The sequence below is a fragment of the Leptidea sinapis genome, chromosome 31, assembly GCF_905404315.1.
Source record: "Leptidea sinapis chromosome 31, ilLepSina1.1, whole genome shotgun sequence".
NCBI classification, from domain to species: Eukaryota; Metazoa; Arthropoda; class Insecta; order Lepidoptera; family Pieridae; genus Leptidea; species Leptidea sinapis.
This window is the reverse complement of record NC_066295.1, coordinates 3,454,571-3,473,747: the sequence shown is the minus strand read 5'-3', so window position 1 is coordinate 3,473,747 and position 19,177 is coordinate 3,454,571. Positions and strand designations below refer to the sequence as shown.

At 33.9% G+C, this 19,177-nt stretch overlaps 1 protein-coding gene across 2 annotated transcripts in view; it reads right to left on the bottom strand.

Annotated features, from left to right (window-relative positions):
- The window catches only part of LOC126974027 (uncharacterized), a 104,068-nt gene that overhangs the window by 27,620 nt on the left and 57,271 nt on the right, over positions 1–19,177 (bottom strand). For both annotated transcript variants that reach the window (XM_050821395.1, XM_050821396.1), the window contains exons 3-4: positions 9,297–9,491; positions 8,699–8,880 (exon numbers count right to left, since the gene is read on the bottom strand). In XM_050821395.1, coding sequence (XP_050677352.1) covers positions 8,699–8,880; positions 9,297–9,461 — 347 coding nt within the window. In that variant the 5' untranslated portion in view covers positions 9,462–9,491. The remainder of the gene's footprint in view (positions 1–8,698; positions 8,881–9,296; positions 9,492–19,177) is intronic.

The window sequence follows — 19,177 nt, the reverse complement described above, 5'->3', positions numbered from 1 at the left end:
TTAACAAAGTTTGTATCCACAAGCTATGGTCGATAAAAGTGGAACAAATAAGCAAACAGATTTATTTAAATGGTGTTATTGATTTATTTGACCTAATTCCTGCCGCCGAATTCCACCTCTGCACAACCCGCCACATATGAGAATATCACCCCTACCATCTGGATGTGTGGCGTACTTCCAAAGTGCGGTTTTCTAGGAGTTTTCTTTCACGTACAGGATGATACGACATTGGTACCTACATAAAAAGCGCGTATACCTCTGGTGTTGCAAAAGAAAGTGGGCGGCGCGGCGGTGATCACCTCTCATGACCCGTTCGCTCGTTTATCCTCCTAGCTTTATATTCGCATTAATAATATCATTGAGGATAATTGCTAGTAAGTGAGATCTTTTGACACTTGATTACTATTCAGGATTACAAGGCTTTGAGAAATCATCCGGAAAAATATATCAGTATGCAAAAATGAGTAGTTGTACCGTGGACGACCGCGGAAGAATAAGATATCAGAACTAGAAAAACAGGATCATTGCGCACAATCCATTGCGGCTTTGAATCCCATCTAGCGGTCATTGGTGTTAAGAGAACTGGAATGTTATCAGTAATCTTGCGAGAGTATCTAATGTCTTTATTTTGTTACTTATCTGATTAAGCCTGTGGAAAGCAGAGGTCAGGCTGGTCATACTTTTGCGAGTAAGAGGATATAACTTCTGTTATATATTATATATACATCTGATGGCTATTAGAACGTTCTTTAGCTCTGCGATTTTTTGTTATTCTTTATAAATATTGTTTCTCTTTCTACGTGTTATTTATCTAAACTGAAACTCTCGTTCCAGCGTTTGGCGAGTCAACATCTCCTGAGGACGCCTGGCAAAGAGGCGAAACAGGTGTTGAATTGGTTGAATACAAAACTGAGCAGATTTAGCATTTAAGATATTATCTTATAATATTTAAATAATTATGAATTTCCATCAGAAATCCTTTGTAAAAATAGTATATATATACCTAAAATTTCTTTCTAAATTTCACAAAGAAAAGAAATATTAGTGTTAGCTATTCAATATGCGGCAGCAAATAAGATCGAGCACGTACAATCTGTTAAAGATCTCGAAATAATTTTCGATCAAACTTACTCTTGATATGCATGCTGATTTTCTCTGCAATAAAGCTTTCAAAATATATTGTTTCGTTCTTTGTGCAAGTAAAGGCTTTAGACGTCCAATGACATATTATTTAAACAATATGTTATGTTTTTAAAGTGATAACCCTCACTTCCAGGATTAATGCACAAATAAAATTTGAAAAACAAAATTTTATGAACGATGCGGGATTCGAACCCACGACCTCCGGCAGTCCGTGCCACAACCTGAGAGTTGAACAAAGCAAACAGAATTTTATAGCGAGGCGGTACTCGAACGGTTAGCTCAGTTGGTTAGAGCACCGGCACGGAAAGCCGGAGGTCGTGGGTTCCAATTCCGCATCGTTCATAAAATTATGTTTTTCAAATTTTATTCGGACATATTATTTAACACTTGTCCAGTTGTACAAATATTTGATATGTTCCTAATAAGAGTATGCGAATATATATAATAACCTATAATTTGGAATTCCTTTAAGAAGATACATTGTGATACTATTTACTAGATCGAAACAAAATCTATTGCCGTGTATCCATCGTAAATGTTTTCGTTTTTAGTTTTCGCTTTTCTTACTCCCAATTGTTAGAAAAACAATCTACAATACTTAAATTCAAGACGAACTCAATAACATAATATATGTATCATATATTATATACAGCTATTCTTTTGTATGATATTTGTCATAATCGAAACGATTGCATTTATATAAAATGACAAAAAGGAGAATTTGGAGACACATAAATATTAAATAGCTCTATTCTATATATTATATATTCTAATATTCTCAGCTGAAATAATCTACTATCATGCGAAATATTTTTCTTTTGAAAGTGAAAGTTTTATAAAAAAAATGTTATGGCGCGGCCATCCATCGCATGTGGCGCTACAGCCGGCCGTGGAGTAGGTGTGAAGTAGTATCTACAAGTCAGGTTGGCCGAGTGGTCAAGTGCAGCAGATTTTAGCTCTGGTTTGAGTGGGTTCGAACCCCACCCGACGGACGGTTTTTATTATGATTGATGATAGTTTATTTATTATTTTGTGTAAAAAGTTTCACTTATATAGTGGTATTACTTCTCACTCAGAACGTCATAATATTTTACTTGCGAAGCGGAGGTAATACTTCAGTTGACATTAAAATTAATTCTAAAGGAATAAATTTCGAGAAAATAAATGCCTTTTAAAGGCGTATTTACTAGAACCTATTTAGTGATGCAATACAAGTTTTAGCCTAGTTTCTCAGTAGCTTAAAAATGGATCGAGCTAAAACGAGTACGGATGAAAGGCCAGCTTAGGAGCAAGTTGTCGGGCCTTGCCACAAATACCTTACGATCAACCGACACAGCCATACTGTGACCCCGGCGGATGCGCGCTGCGTGATATGTCAATTAGGGTTGCCACAAACAAATGCCACGTAATATACTAACCATTTAACTCAATAATAACCAGAAAACCCATAACTAGCCATGATCATATAGTTACTATTAAATAAAAAAAAAATCATAGCATTAAAATTAAAATATGATTATTGTTTGAATATTATATTGTCGTATGATGAAAGGAAACTATTAATCAAACATTATGGACAAAAAGGACGCTTAACAATTCTATTCTTACTTTTGTGGCTTTTGCGGAAGGGTCACCACAATTTAGCCAATGTCAGGCTGAGCTAGGCCACCAAGTAATGAGTATTTATAATGTGGTTTTAATGATAATGATCGGTGTTTATATACAACAGTTTAATTATTATTTTAATTCGGAGACGAAAACAAACATGCAGTTAAACATGCAAAAATGACTTTAAAACAGACGCACACAGCATAGCTATTATTTAAAAAATGACAGACATTGCCGATGACAGAGACACTGAAGTAAAATATCTACAGTTGGGATTTTCAAGAGTTAGAGAGTTGACATGTGGTCTGGTATCTAACCATTGCCGTACAAAACAAAGTTTGCATTGCAAACACATAATTGTTCATTAGAGAATATAGAAATAGCATCCAATAAAATACTACTTACAAACATAAGCAAAGAGTGGGCCTTAGATATTTACGTCTACATTATCTATGACGTAGGTATACAATACAGTGTTTAACAAGACACAGATTACTAGAATCGAGCAACATTTAAAAATTTCGCATTAATGGTCCGCTAACTTTAAACAGCCGCTTAGGAGTGTTTTTTCTCATTCTGAATTAGGTCAATAGAAGAAGACAGAGTGAGAATTAGCAATGCTTTAAGTTAGCAGACTATTATGAATAAGGGGGTAAAACTTTATATTAATTGCAGATATCGCTATATTTTTTTAGATAAGGGCCAAGTATTTATGGAACGAAAAACTAAAACCAAATGGTGACTTCGCTAATTTTCTCCATATTCAGTTATGGAGCGAGACCACTGAGCGGACACTGAAAAAGGCCGACAGAGACCGAATAGACGCCTTTGAAATGCTACAAATTCCATTGATGTTAAAACTAGACTTTCCACTATAACATGCCTTCGTAGGGTGCTGAAATTCTTCGGACACATTGCTCGTAAAGAATGTCACAATCTTGAACAGCTGATGGTGACAGGCAAGGTAGATGGCAAACGTCTCAGAGGACGCAGTCCCACGAGATGGTCGGACGAAAAACGATCTTCAACTTCCATAATGCCTTTCATGAAGCTAAGGATCGCAGCAGATGGTGGGAAATCGTACGGGAGAAACTGATGCAGCGGGGGAGTCACGACCCTCAGTAATGAGGAAAACGACGCGAGGAGGAGGAGAATCTTAGGAATAAAACTTAGAAGATTTAATTCAAATCTATCCAGTAGTTTTTCCGTGATGCACGCACAAATGATTACCTCATCATTTTATTTCTAATATAGAAGCTTAAATAAAACAAATCAATCTTTCTGACCATAACATGTATTGAAACTGTTGTATATATTTGAATTTAGAGAAAATAACTAAATAGTTCGAAGAATGTCCACTTAATTTGTAATTAAGATCAATTGAATTTTAATATCTAGGTTAATTGTTTAATTGCGGAATGTTATCTGAATGCATGTTTCGTGATATATTGATTTCTGTTTGCGTGTCGTTCGTCTCCCTCATTCTCGTTGAGATATCATTGATTGTGGCGGCGTCGAGGGGCATGTCAATCCTTACCTAAACTTTTGACCAAGCGCTAATTGTAGTGGCTGGATGATGAAGACATGGGGATTCTGCTTCATTGTTTAAAATTTAAAGTTATCATATATATGTATACTTTAATATACTTATCTTTATAATCGATAATATATTGTTCACCATACCTTTATATTTTATATACAGTATGTGTTGATTGATAAATCTACCTGTACTCAGTAACTCTTAGATTTTTTTTACTTTACATTAATTTTTTTTTAAATTAATTTACATTTATAACAAGCTTTTATTTAGTTCCATCTGTCCTGATGTTTGTTATCAAATGTTACAATTTAAATTTGATACACTTCCCCTCGCTGATCTGATGATAGAGCTGGAAGGCCATAAGAACTTCGCAATTAAACGATACAACCTCATCGAGTTTGTGCTCGTTTGAATTGTCTTGACGAGTACTTTGAAATTAATATTTTAATATAAAGAAGAAAAATCTTTTTAAAAACAATCCTTTATTAAGTTATTGTTAGTAAAATCAAAATAATAAAATAAACCTGATAGGAAAAATATAGTTATAAATAAAATTATGTTACAATTAAAATTAATGAAGGTGTAATATTACGCTAAATGCTATTTAATGTTCCATCACAATGTAACACGGTTTTATTTATAACAATTTAAGTACATATATAACTACATTTTTCTTATCAAATTTAAATTATTATTATTAAATTTTTAGTACTTTATACAAGAACATAATAAATGCATGTTTTAAAAAGTTTTTCTATATTTTTTTTATTTACTAGTATAACTCCATGATGTTTGAGTATTTTTCTTGTACAACTTCACATAATAAATTGTAATTCAAATAATTTATAAAATAATGAAGCTGTTAGAGATGCCACGAGATTTAGATTCAGATTCGGAAGAGTTGTTATACATTTTTTATAATCGCTAGTAAAATGCTCTCAAATAACTTTATTTATTTACGGTGTATGTGGATGATGCAGCTACTGTACTCAATAACTTTTAATTTACATTTACTTACTCGTGTAAGGCATTGACTATTTTACGTTTGAGTTTCTTAGTTGCATCACTTTACATATATTAGATACAGAACTAGCTAATCAATGCCGGATTAATATCAACAAGTGTGTTCATTACAATTTGGTTATATTCACGTGTCACCTCACAAAACTGCAACGATTCACTGTTTATAATTATTTCAAGGCAATTTGAGCTTAGTTGTTGGTGATCTGAGAGTGTAATTTGAAAAGAATTGATTGTACCTAGCCTTCAAGATGAAGATGTGCTTGAACGGCAACAATGAAACTTGTTGCGCCACTGTATTCAATGCTAAATGCCAAACGTTCACATGTAAAGGGCAATGTCTACTTGACAAAACTTATAAGGTAATATTCTAAGTATAATACCTATCTCTCTAATATATAAAATTCTCATGTTGTGGTGTTTGAAGTTAAACTCCTTCGAAACGGCTTGACCGATTCTCATGAAATTTTGAGTACATATTGGGTAGGTCTGAGAATCGGACAACATCTATTTTTCATCCCCCTAAATGTTAAAGGTGGTCCAAACCAATTTTTTTTTTTAATTTGTTTGATTATGAGTCAGCATTAAAAAATACATACAACTTCAAATTTTCACCCATCTACGATCAACAGTTACTTTTGTATCGCGATTTTAATATCGGCAATACAACGTTTGCTGGGTCAGCTAGTAACATATAAAAAGAGTTACAAAAGGTTGTATAATATAATATAGTGAGATAATGGGAAACGAAGAGATATGGAAAAATATTATTGAGTAAGAAAATATGGGTGGATTGTAAAAATTAAAACATCAACAATAGGCCTGTCTCATCTATCATAATTAAATTAGTAAGGTTTGTTATTTATAGTGTTTTTATCATAAGAAATACGAATTCAATACTAATTTGTCATAAAAACATGAGAGTTATTTATATTTTCAAAAATAAAATAATTGTTTTATTATCTGTATATCACGTGACGCCACTATAGCAGATATATTATGTTTTTAGCAACACACCACCGATACGAACTATAGAAGATCATTTTTATTTTTATATATCAAAAAGGTTTGCACTGCACATTTGACGTTATTATGACGTCACAATCATGGCGACTCCCTTTTTAGCGCGACTATTAATCGTTTAAATTTAAGACTTAACTTAAGGCGCGGACTGACTAGGATTGTAAATGCTACAACCAACCCTACAATATTTGTGTTGATCATGTGGCTAAGCTGCAAATGGGCATTTATTTTACTGATTTTCTTTTGTTAATTCAAAATTTACATATAAAATTTAAATATTGATCGGTTTAAGTTTTAGAAAAGTACTAATTCTATTCAATTCCTTAAAAAGAGAATGTTGTTATCGCTGAAAATACGGAGATTTTTGACTCCACAGTTTATTTTTGGGAAGCAACTTCCAAAATTTTTTAATATATATTTCAAATTATATATAAATATTCTATTCGGTTAAAAATTTTCTTTAGATCCTTCTTTGTGCACTGTATTTTTTGCGTCGAAATATTTTCATTGCGTTACGTTGTAATCGACTCACTAAGAAACCAATTTTTGAGGATATTGAGGTATGACCGCGCCTTAACTTAAACTTAACGTAGCATAAAGTGGAATTATTATGAGAAATTAAAAGTACCAGTTCGCTATCCAATCTTAACGATTTTTAAATATATTTAAAAAAATCAGAGAACAGCCTATTACAGGTATTTAGCTCTTGAGTAGAACCCATAAGGAAACAGGCAGTAGACCCAAAATGACATAGATGAGGAGACCGATATAGAAGGAGTTGTAAGAAGAGAACAAAAGTGGGGCAGATGGGTCCGACTGTGTACGGTGAAAAGCTGTTGTTGCGGCAAAAAGTCTCCTACGGGAAAATGAAATACGTGGTGCTATTAACAATTAATGTATTTATTACAACAGATATTATCGTCTCATAATGGATGAACTCAACAACTAGTAGATACATAAAATAATATGCATATATGTCTATAGAATTTATAGTTATATCGTTCACACATACACGGGAAGTCGGGGAAAACGACTAGCTGTTATAATTCAACGTAATCTAGTCTTGTAATATCATGACATTAGTCCAGTATTTGTCGATAAAAACTATATAAACATACATTTATTTCAATCTCCCGCAACGCAATGAGAAATGTAATGGTCATTAGCAGTTTTTGTTGTTTTCTTAATTTCCGATTCATTCAGTTGGCAATCACGCACAATGTATTTACTTATAAGGGAGCCTATGCTTTGAATGAGTAACCCACCTACACTAAAATAATGTAGGTATTGAAGATAACAAAATTAAAAAATAATCTTATTTACTTACACCATTGTGAATCGACACCTGAGACCTAGGATGAAGTAACAACTGGATATGCTTAGACCCAAAAGAGACAAGCAATTCTCATAACCCAGATAAATTAAAAAATGGTGCACAATATTAGCTGTGGTTCCGAGAAAAATAATATATATAATATTTATTTTTTAAACTAATTTTTAATGTTGTGGAATTCTATCAAATTGTATATTTTATAAATTTTTCTAGACATCATTGAATATTTTAACAAAAAATCGTACTTGCAAATGTTTTCTGATTTCTATTCAGTACGGGTTTTGCAGCCCTACATATAACATAACATCATTATGAATAAACAAAACGAAACCTCTAACAAAGAAGCACAATATTGTTTTCATCCTTATTATTCTTAATATTTTCTGAATGTTGTGTTCATGCAGGGTAATATTATTTGCTTGTTACATCCAGGTATATTCTTCAGCCTGAGACTAATATATTTCACATTCACAGTAGTACACTGAGTAAAAGCGCGATAGTTAGTAACATAATATGCAATATCGTAATTGACTATTTTTTTGGCTACCCTCGTTTTGAAATATGTCAAGAAAGTGGGCATTTTTACTACTGTACGGCTAGATTTTTTTATGGAAAAGGAGGACAGACGAGCGTACCGTAAGCGTACGTGACCCGGTGTTAAGTGATCACCTCAGCCCACATTCTCTTGCAACAGCAGGGGAACGTCACCGGCCTTCCTTAAAAGGAAGGTGTAGTCGCATTTTTGTAGGTATATATATAAACAATTTGTTTTTTTTTAAAGTGATAAACCTCACTTCTGGGATTAATTACACAAATTAAATTTGAAAACAAAATTTATGACCGATGCGGGCCTCGAGCCCGCGACCTCTCGCGTTCCGTGTGATCGCTCTTTCTACTGAGCCAACCATTCGACGTGACGTATCGTTAATAGTGTCGTTATTTATATAGTTTCATATACACTGGCTTTTGTACTTATTTTTACATTCATGGATTTTAAAGATACTTATTATATGTAAAAATAAGTTAGTTACCTGTAAGCATGAACATGGACTGGACAGCCAGTGATGGGGTTGTAGAGAAGCAGGACACAAGCCACCACATCACCCTGGACCACGGCACTGGTGATGCTGCCGTGAGGAATGAAGTGCTTGATGGTCTGTTGCTTGCCTTTTGACGTCACATTCTGGATTATCTTGAGGCCTTTGTGCGAGACCTGCCGAGATATATCCCAAGTTAAACATTTATATTGTATGGAAAGGCTGTTGAGACTTAAGCGGTATCATTGAATAAGCAGAAACCAAAAACTAGGTCTTGCGAAGTCTTTTTATTGAGAAGTAGAAATATAACATGTTTTCATTTCAATTTACTGCAAAGATAATAATATATGACTGATAGTATAATTGTGATTTAAGGAACTTCAATTCAAGGTTTAACCTTTTATTCGAACTTAGCTCACTTTGTCACATTTATATTTTGATGAAGTTATTAAATAAATCCATTAATATGCTCTCCCAAATATTACCAAGCTAAAACGGATGCATAAAACTTTAAGCCTATTATATCCCAAACACATCATAAAACATTTTAATTCCACAAACTATTCCAGTAATCACTTGTTAAGTCCCTTACCTGTAAGGTGACTTTGAAGGGTTCCAAATCCCTTGCCCTTTCTTCTAGTATGCGTATGGCAGGTACAGCGAATTCCTCACCACGAAGTCCCCGTGATTCCTGGGCGCCAAGGAACCACACGTAGTAGGACGCTTTCTTAATGTCTTTTTTAAGTCTCAGCGCCATCTTGTGGCAGCTTATGTCATTGTTGGGTTTCTGTAACAAAAACAAACAATATTCAATATTTTAGCTCCATTTTATAATGAATATCTAGGAATTTTCTTTATTGTTTCTTTTAGATATTTTACATAGACATTTTAATTTTATTGTAAAAATTAAAGAAAGATAATATTATAAAATACACAGCGATACACAGAGATTTCTTGCGTTTTTTCACTGACATGAATCCTTTTATACAAGTTCGACCTACATACACAATTAGTGTAAGACGTAGCTTGTGACGCACACTACAATAATAAACCTGTCCTGTTTTCTTTGCCTAACAGCAAGAGGCTCTATCTAGACATATAAATAAACTAAGGCGATTAGGTTCCTTAAATTACATCTGCGGAGAGAGAAAACGTGACGACACGAACAACAAGTTCATCTTATAAGTGATACGACCTGCCCTACAATGCAGTGCCGCTCAGGATCCTTAAAAACCCAAAATTATGAGTTGCACCGCACTCTGAGACAAGATCAAAAAAAATGTGAACTCTCTAATTTGAAGGGCACTATAGACAGCGTATCAGATAGAAGTATTTAGTTCCGATACCTTGCCCCTAAAGTTGGCATTTTTTTTATGGAAGAGAACGACAAACGAGCGTACGGGTTGTCCAAATTCTCTTACAAAAACAGAGGAATCACAGGAACATTACCGGCCTTTTAGATATATGTACGCGCTTTTTCTACCCATGTCGTATCGTCCTGGAAACACCGCACAAGGAAGCTCATTCCACAGCTTGGTATGTGCAAAGAAGCCCCCCACTAATGAATATTGTAGTAAAATAACAATCGTTTACATCATAGTAAACGATGACAAAAATTAGTGTCATTTAAATTCCATTAGAAAACCCAAGAATAAAGTATTTAAATAAGGCAATTTACAATCAAATCCCATCTTTACTACAGAAATACCTAACCAGTTGATATATAATATTGGCCAACAAAAACAGAAAGGAGACTTCGCATATTTTAAATCTGCGTCGTTAAGTATTCTCTCACGACTTGTTTGTACACTTGTTCTCAAACCTTGACTCCTATTCATAATTACTCGGAGAGAATTAACACCGGAATTTGGACAGAAACTCAATGAGATGTACCTACTCTGCTTAATTATCTGTTGAGTTTAATGTTGCATTGTTAGAGTCATTACTTTTCAGATGATAAAGGGGGCAACAGTTGAAATTCTCATTCAATTACAAAGTTTAAGTGTTAGTGTCTTGTTAAGTGTAGGTTAGGTGTTCTATTCTTTATATAAATAAATAGAACTAAATTCGCGCCCACCAACTTATGAGTCGTTAATAAAAAAAAAATTGTGTGGTTTTATGAAACCCCGATGCAAGTGAAACTTCTTTTAAATAAAACACTTTTAAAGGGATTAGACAATCTCATCCTCAATCCCCCTGAAAACGAGATCTTGAAACGTCGGGTTAACTAAAATAAAAAAGTAACTTTTACGCAAAAATCTTATGTAAAAACACTTACAATTTCACGCGTTTTAACTCTATATAAGTGTTTTATTTAACTGTGTAACACTTGCGTTAATCAAAGAAATTACTTAGTGAAACTTCACAAAATAACAAAGGTATTAATATCTGCATAGAAAAAAAAACAAATTTATATATTCTTCAGATATTCAAAAAAGAATATTATATAATGCAAAAAAAACCTTTATCGGATGTGGGGTTCGAACCTACTCCATTTCAGCAAACAGAGCTTAAATCTGTCGCCTTAAACCGCGCGGCCATACTGACTTGAAAGCATTAGTTGAAATTAATACTTTTTCACATTCAATAAATGATCTTAAATCTTATTTCGAATCAAACCATTTGAATTTGAATTGTTTGTTTAATAATTATACTATCATGACTGCAGTATCACTGGTAAACGTAGACATATTACTTTTAATATCATTATAAACAACATTATTATAGCGACGAATAGCGGAACTAACACACGTCGGAGAATCATTGAGGACTAAGAACCGTGCGATACAGCGGTACATTCACAATCATAATGCACATTGATATAAATATATTTAATACTAGCTGACCCAGCAAACGTTGTATTGCCGATATTAAAATCGCGATACAAAAGTAACTGTTGATCGTAGATGGGTGAAAATTTGAAGTTGTATGTATTTTTTAATGATGACTCATAATGAAACAAATTTAAAAAAAATTAAAAAAAAAAATTGCACAACCAATTCAAATTCCCTTAACAATTAGGGGGATAAAAAATAGATGTCCGATTCTCAGACCTACCAAATATGCACTCAAAATTTTATGAGAATCGGTCACGCCGTTTCGGAGGAGTTCAATGTTATGATGACACGAGATTTTTTTAAGATATTCCATAGGGAGTGACAATAACAAGATATTGTAACATCTACTACCTAAACAATTTGTTATGTTTTTAAAGTGATAGCCCTCACTTCTGGGTGTAATTAATATATATAAAAATTAATTACACAATAATAAAACTGAAGTGACAAATAAAAATGAAGTTTATAAATCTACTAGCTGACCCGACAGACGTTGTTCTGTTCATGATAAAAAAAAACTCTTGCGGGTGGAATTTCGTAAAATCCGCTCGTTCTTAGCTGACCTCTACTCGGTGAAAAGAATATTCCTACCAAATTTCAAGTCTTTAGCTCTAATGGTTCCAGAGATATCCTGATGAGTGACTATATACGTGGAAATCGCTTATATATATAGATAATACACAAATAAAACTTCAGTTGTATTTGTGTATTATCTGTGATGGCTATCACTTTAAAAATATATATGAGTATTATTACTTTAAAAACATAACAAATTGCTTTACTTAGCAAGAGCGACATCTCAAGTCAATTTCCTAATATGTAAATATTGGGGTTGAGCAGGTTATCAACTGTAAAGTAGATCCTGTAGAGTGTAGATAAAGCCACAACCTGAGAGTTGAACAAATCATACAAGATTTTATCAACGATACGTCACTCGAATGATTGGCTCAGTTGGAAAGAGAGCTCGCACGCGAGAGGTTACGAGTTCGAGTCCCGCATCGTTCATAAAATTTTGTTTTCAGTTTTATTTGTGTATTATCTATATACATATATATATATATATATAGATGTGTAATCTACTAGCTACACAAAAGTAGTATTTATTAATCATATAACCTTAGATAATACGTCCAGATAGACTATGACAGCTGTGAAAACATCGAAATTGATTGGGTTTATAACTAACCTCTATTTTGAGCAATTCACGCACATTAACACAAATTGTCATACAAATCGCGAGTGTACGACGTACCTTGTCAGGCACACTTATCTTGTATTCCTGGCCTGTTTTTGTCTACAGCAAGAGACTATATACGTATAAATTTTCTAAGCATATAACTTCTTTATCTCTACTACGAAGAACGTAGATTTTTTTATTTTGAAAATAAGGGACGAGGCGAGCCGGACGTTCAGCTGATGGTAATTGATACGCCCTGCATATTACAGTGCAGTGCCGCTCAGGATTCTTGAAAGACCCAAAAATTCTGAGCGGCACTACAACTTAGCTCGTCACCTTGAGACATAAGTTGTTAAGTCTCATTTGCCCAGTAATTTCACTAGCTATGGCGCCCTTCACACCGAAACACAGTTACACATTACTGCTTCACGGCAGAAATAGGCGCCGTTGTGGTACCCGTAATCTAGCCGGCATCCTGTGTAAAGGAGCCTCCCACTGGTTAAGAATTACGATATTAGAATAAACTTTGATAAAATAAACGGCATTACTTTTAAAGGCTAGACATACACTCAGTAATGTAGGTAAACACATTAAAACGTACTGAATTTAAGACATACCTGCTGAGCGAGTTAAAAATAAACTGTGCGATTGTACCTTAGCTTTGTGGTAATTTGATAAAATTGCATTACAGTAAGGCGGAGCGCCGATTACTGTGGTATGATATAAAAACTGAATCCGTAATAATTCATGATGAAAATTGTCTGGCAACGTGTTATTACTGTGCTAACGCTGAGAATTGAGATTTATGTGAAATGTGAGAGACATTTGTGAATACCAACGCAGTTCACATGCACAAGTTATTCTTACTGATGGGCACTGATTGTGTTTAAAAACCCGTCAAATAGAGTCTAAAATGAAGAGACTCTTTTTATATTAGTACCAGTAGAACTAAAGAAGTCTACATAAGTTGGTACTAGAAGCGACCCTTGGACAACCCCCGAGTAAGTAGTGATTTAAGTAGTATTCATTGGAATGGTGGATGTTAAACAATACATAAATATGGCGTGTTTCAGAACATCTAACTGCGGACACTTTCACAACCTGCAACCATACCAATCAAAATATTACAATTCATCTATAAGGCTTTTTAAACCGTTGTTTTAAATAAATAAATGGCGATAATTTTTCATTCATTTCGTTTGTATTCGTATTGCTCTAATTTTGCACACCATTAGATTCAAGTCTGTCAATATCCGGAGCGTTGCAAGCGTACGTAGCAATGTTATGTATGTATATAGGCGATAGTCAGCCCCTTAAAGAATAACCCCCTTATTCATAATGGTCCGCTAACTTAAAACAGCCGCTAAGGAATGTTTTTGCTCATTCTGACTTAGGTCAATAGAAGAAGACAGATTGAGAATTAGCAATGCTTTAAGTTAGCAGACTATTATGAATAAGGGGAAAGGGGTAAGTAAATAAATATTGGCACACTTTTACACAAATTATCTTGCCCCAAACTACACATAGCCTGTACTATGGGTACAAGACAACGATATATTTAATACAATATACTTACTTAAGTATACATAAATACATCCATGGCTCGGAAACAAACATTCATATTCATCATAATATATATGTTTGCACCTTCCGGGATTCGAACCCGGGACCTATAGTTTAGTAGGCAGGGCCACTAACCACTGGGCTATAGGGGTCGTCAACATAGTACTTGTAACATGCCTATTATCTTCTTATTAAGATTTCTATGCATTTATATAAATAAGTATTCAACGCCACTTTTTGTATTACTAACAATTAATTACTGTGTATCTTTTCTAACAATATTTTCATTATTGTATATTTTCTTATAGCAACTTTAGGATAAACAATGGACAATAGTAAACACTTATTCCATGTTCGGACTTTTCATTTCCCACGGAGTCAAGGATTGTCAGTGGTCATACAAAGGTATGATTATCCATTTTCATGCTGTACATATATGTATGCACAGTAAAATGTCCAATTCCTATTCATGGAATAGAAAACCTTAAATACGTCGCTGGTACCGATTCTATCAACGTCATAAATCAAATCAAATTAAAATCACTTTATTCATGTAGGTCACGGACACTTATGAATATCAAAAAATATACAAATGATTTAAGTTTTCTTTAGTGTTAATTCCGCCAATATTTGTTTTTAAAACAATTCGACACGTATTTCGCCTCTACACGAGGCATCCTCAGGACGTGTTGTCTGGCCAAAATCTGGCACGAGACTCCTTTTTTGGCGAAACACGTGTCGAATTGTTTTAAAAACAAATATTGGCGGAATTAACACTAAATAAAACTTAAATCATTTGTATAATTATGGATTTCCGCAAAGTAACGCCACGCCTAATTCAATAAAAATATCAAAAAAAATTTTTTTTTATTGAATCTACTGCTACTTCGTAAAGGGTTGAGCTAATGAGAAGAAGTAGCAAGAAACTATTGCCACTCTTTTAAATCAAAATTTACATTTTCATCGTTTTATAGAAATAGTTGTCGCTCATCGTTTCATAGAGAAGAAAATCCAATACACTGCATTCGCAGTGTGCAGTTTTTACAAAAATATACATAGGTACTGAAGGGCATACATTCAAAACAGATTAAAACAGTATAGGCGTGGCTGAATCGCGTGGCGTGATTTCTTTTACCCTTATACAAGGCTATTGGTATATGTAAGAACAAGGGTGTGACATCATCTAGAAGCAATAAACGTAAGCGCCATATCAGATTCAATACAATACCTAGAAACAAAGGGTGCGAGCGAGAAGAAACATCTCTAACGGAAGTACAGCAAGATAGAAAATAAACATTGATAATTGTTATTGGTAAGGTGTTATCGGGCTGTCAGGTCGTATATATATGCTAGTATATTGCAAGTCTATGATCGTTACATCATTCCAATGTGACAGTCTGTTCTGATAATATACAACGTGTCAGTACGTATTAGGTAATATCACAAAAAAGTTCAATTAAGATAATTCATAACGCTTTTGAATCATCACTAAATATTTCTTTTAAATTACTGAATATACTTCCGAAAAAGTAGAGCTCGTGAGAAGAACATACAAGAAACTCAACGGCCACTATTTTAAATATCAATGAGTATTTTACAATGGCTGTAATATACTAACATCTAATATATGAATCGTGTTCAAAGTTAAAGTGTTTTAAATATCAATTATTTCATAAAAAGTAATAAAGAATAAACTGTATAAATATAAATTATCGTATATTGGATGCATCAACCTTTAGAGCTTGGATTCATTGTTTGTGTAAGGATGCTTCGTGAACATGATGGTCGTGATTACTGTCATAATTAGTAATTGCATCCAACAAATACAATGATATATGTGATATATATAGAATATCATTACTTTACTGCTTGCAAGCACTTATTGTTTTTTTCTAAATATTCCGTTTCCAGTTCAACCTAAAAACATCACTCTATCGCTCGATGGTGCGTGAAAATAATTAAAGACAACTCACGTAAGGTTTTGTAATGTCGCTTACACCATAAACTAACCATAACAACTTCGGCGACCCGAATGTTCGTCATTCCATGAAATGGTTGGTGCTTATCAACTAATCGATCCATTTGACCCGCGTGCAGCGCAGAGCAGCTCCAACTGTCGGAGACCAGTGATCTGTGAACGGCTTCTACCGCATTGATCACGGGGAGTGTTCCCAAGAGCTGTCTCACCTGATTCCTGATGCCGAATTCCATCTTAGCACGACACTTATTTGTGGCGGTCTGGGTCGGCTGTTTATTAGAGTAAGGATTTTAACAATAAGAGAAAAACTTACATAATATACAATATTTGCAAAACCTCTATAAATAGAAATATACAAAAACGTACATAAAAATGGTTTAACAGTTGAATCTTAAAGTAAATAAATATACGTAATTTGATGCAATCAAAAGCATAATGATTGCATATATTTCGATCATTCATCAGATTCCGAGAGTTTTTATCAATCAAATTTTGTTATCTAGCCACAAAGGCTTTCATTTATACTAACACTCTCTTTTATATTATTCATAACATTGATTGAAGATTTTTTTACACTTCTTCAATTTTCTTTAACAATGGTTGATAATTTGAGTTATTGTAATCACAGGTATAAAGCGTAGAGTTCGCTGTGAATCAAATTGAATACAAAAAAAATATTTCATCTCAGAAGTAAAGGAGATAGTTGAACATGAAATAGATTTATATATATGAATTTGGGTGTCCTGTTTTACAACGACTTTCCTACTAAATTGGATGTTGATTAAAAAAAAAATCAGATCACAAAAGCTTGTACAAATATCAGCAACCTGTACTTATTTTATCGTTATTATACATACATTTACAAAAAAATTTACTCTGTATATTTAGAATAAAACGTTTAACTAACAAGAAGAACTCTAACGGCCGTTTCCAATAAAGTATCTCTACTTACGGATATATTCCTGTCACCGTTAATACCCGATAAGTCATTCTTATTACCTTATATTGGGACGCGTGAATTGCAATTACTATCCAAACTTTATAAATATTGGTAAGCTATACGTCGTCCCATTGACAGACAGCGTGTACGGATAAGGTGACTTACCGTCGATAAGTTTATTAGGACAGAAAAGTCAACGATAGTTACGATTTTTATCTCAAGTAAGAGATAGACTGAATATTGGGAACGGCCGTAAATGATTTACCGCCAGTCGGAGAAAGTAATATTTAAAGTTGTAATTTCGTTATATCACACGCTATCTTTAACTTTGATTTTAACTTTAAGGATGCTTTCTGCAATTGGCGGATATTTTTCATTTTCTTTATTAATAAATGATAATAAAACAGAATTGTACAGCGATTTACGTTTGAACATTAAACGTGAGAATGGCTACACAACATTGAGGCTACGAAAAAGAAGGAACACCTATTAAAGTTTTAACAAACATAATAACATAAATCTCGTTAAGACAATGTATAACTGCTACAATTAATAAAATAAATTGCGACTGTAACATCCAATACGTATTATTTGAAAATAATTCCGCTTTTTACAATATATATTCACAAATCTAAAAGTTATAATTTAATTATGTCCATCACTATGTTTTTTTTTTTATGATAATAAGGGACGAGACGAGCAGGACGTTCAGCTGATGGTAATTGATGCGCCATGCCCATTACAATGCAGTGCCGCTCAGGATTCTCAAAAAATCCAAAAATTCTACGCACTGCGGCACTACAATTGCGTTCGTCACCTTGAGACATAAGATGAAGAGTCCTTCAGACCGAAACACAGTAATGCTAACACATTACTGCTTCACGGCAGAAATAGGCGCCGTTGTGGTACCCATAATCTAGCCGGCTTCCTGTGCAAAGGAGCTTCCCACTGGTACAACCAAATACAACTGGCGGATCGACTTTGAATATACTAACGTTTAGACGACCTGACAAACCAATTTTGATTAGTCAGTGTGTGCGTTAGCTGGTGGTTTTATATTCATGATACTGAGGAGATAATGTCAAGCGTGGCTGATTGTTTACGACCTGTCAATCGTTTACAGCAACAATAGATTCGCTTTTCTTTTCTATCTTGCTGTATCTCCTTTAGATATGTTCTTCTCTCTTGCACGCTTTTTTCGTCTATACGTTTGTTATTGATTCATAACAATTGTTTTTTTTTATTACAATAAGAGACGAGACGAGTAGGACATTCAGCTGATGGTAATTGATACGCCCCTCCCATTACAATGCAGTGCCGCTCAGGATTCATGATAAATCCAAAAAATCTAAGTGGCACTATAATTGCGCTCGTTTCCTCGAGACATAAGATGTTAAGCCTCATTTGCTCAGTAATTTCACTAGCTACGATGACCGAAACACAATAATTCTTACACAATGGTACCCATAATCTAGCCGCTTTTTTGTGCAAAGAAGCCGCCCACTGCTAATTAAATCCAATTTTAATAAATACTTACACAGCTTTTAAAACTTCTTCTCCATAAAAAGCAGAAACTTTAAGCATCCCAAATCTAAAATACGTGCATGCAATTTAAAAAAAGTACTCGTATTTATTAAAATCAAACGGTGGCTGGTCCCCGTTAGAATTTCTTGGTAAACATTACTACTACGACAAAACCATATCAGATGCTTTCTCGATATGATCGGCATACTATTACCAATCTAGTATCGAGACAATTATAAAGTCAATGCATGAATGAAAGCCAACTTAGTCCTCACGACAAACATATTAGCAGTGAAATAGTTCAATATTGAGGACACCCGGCGGAGACTCTCTCATGCTGTGCTCGCCTTTTGAAATCTGCTTTCCATTGTCTATATTTTGTCTATTATTATTGTAACCGCCAGGTCAGTTCACGAATTATCTTCCCAAGCGTATATAAATATATGTAACTATT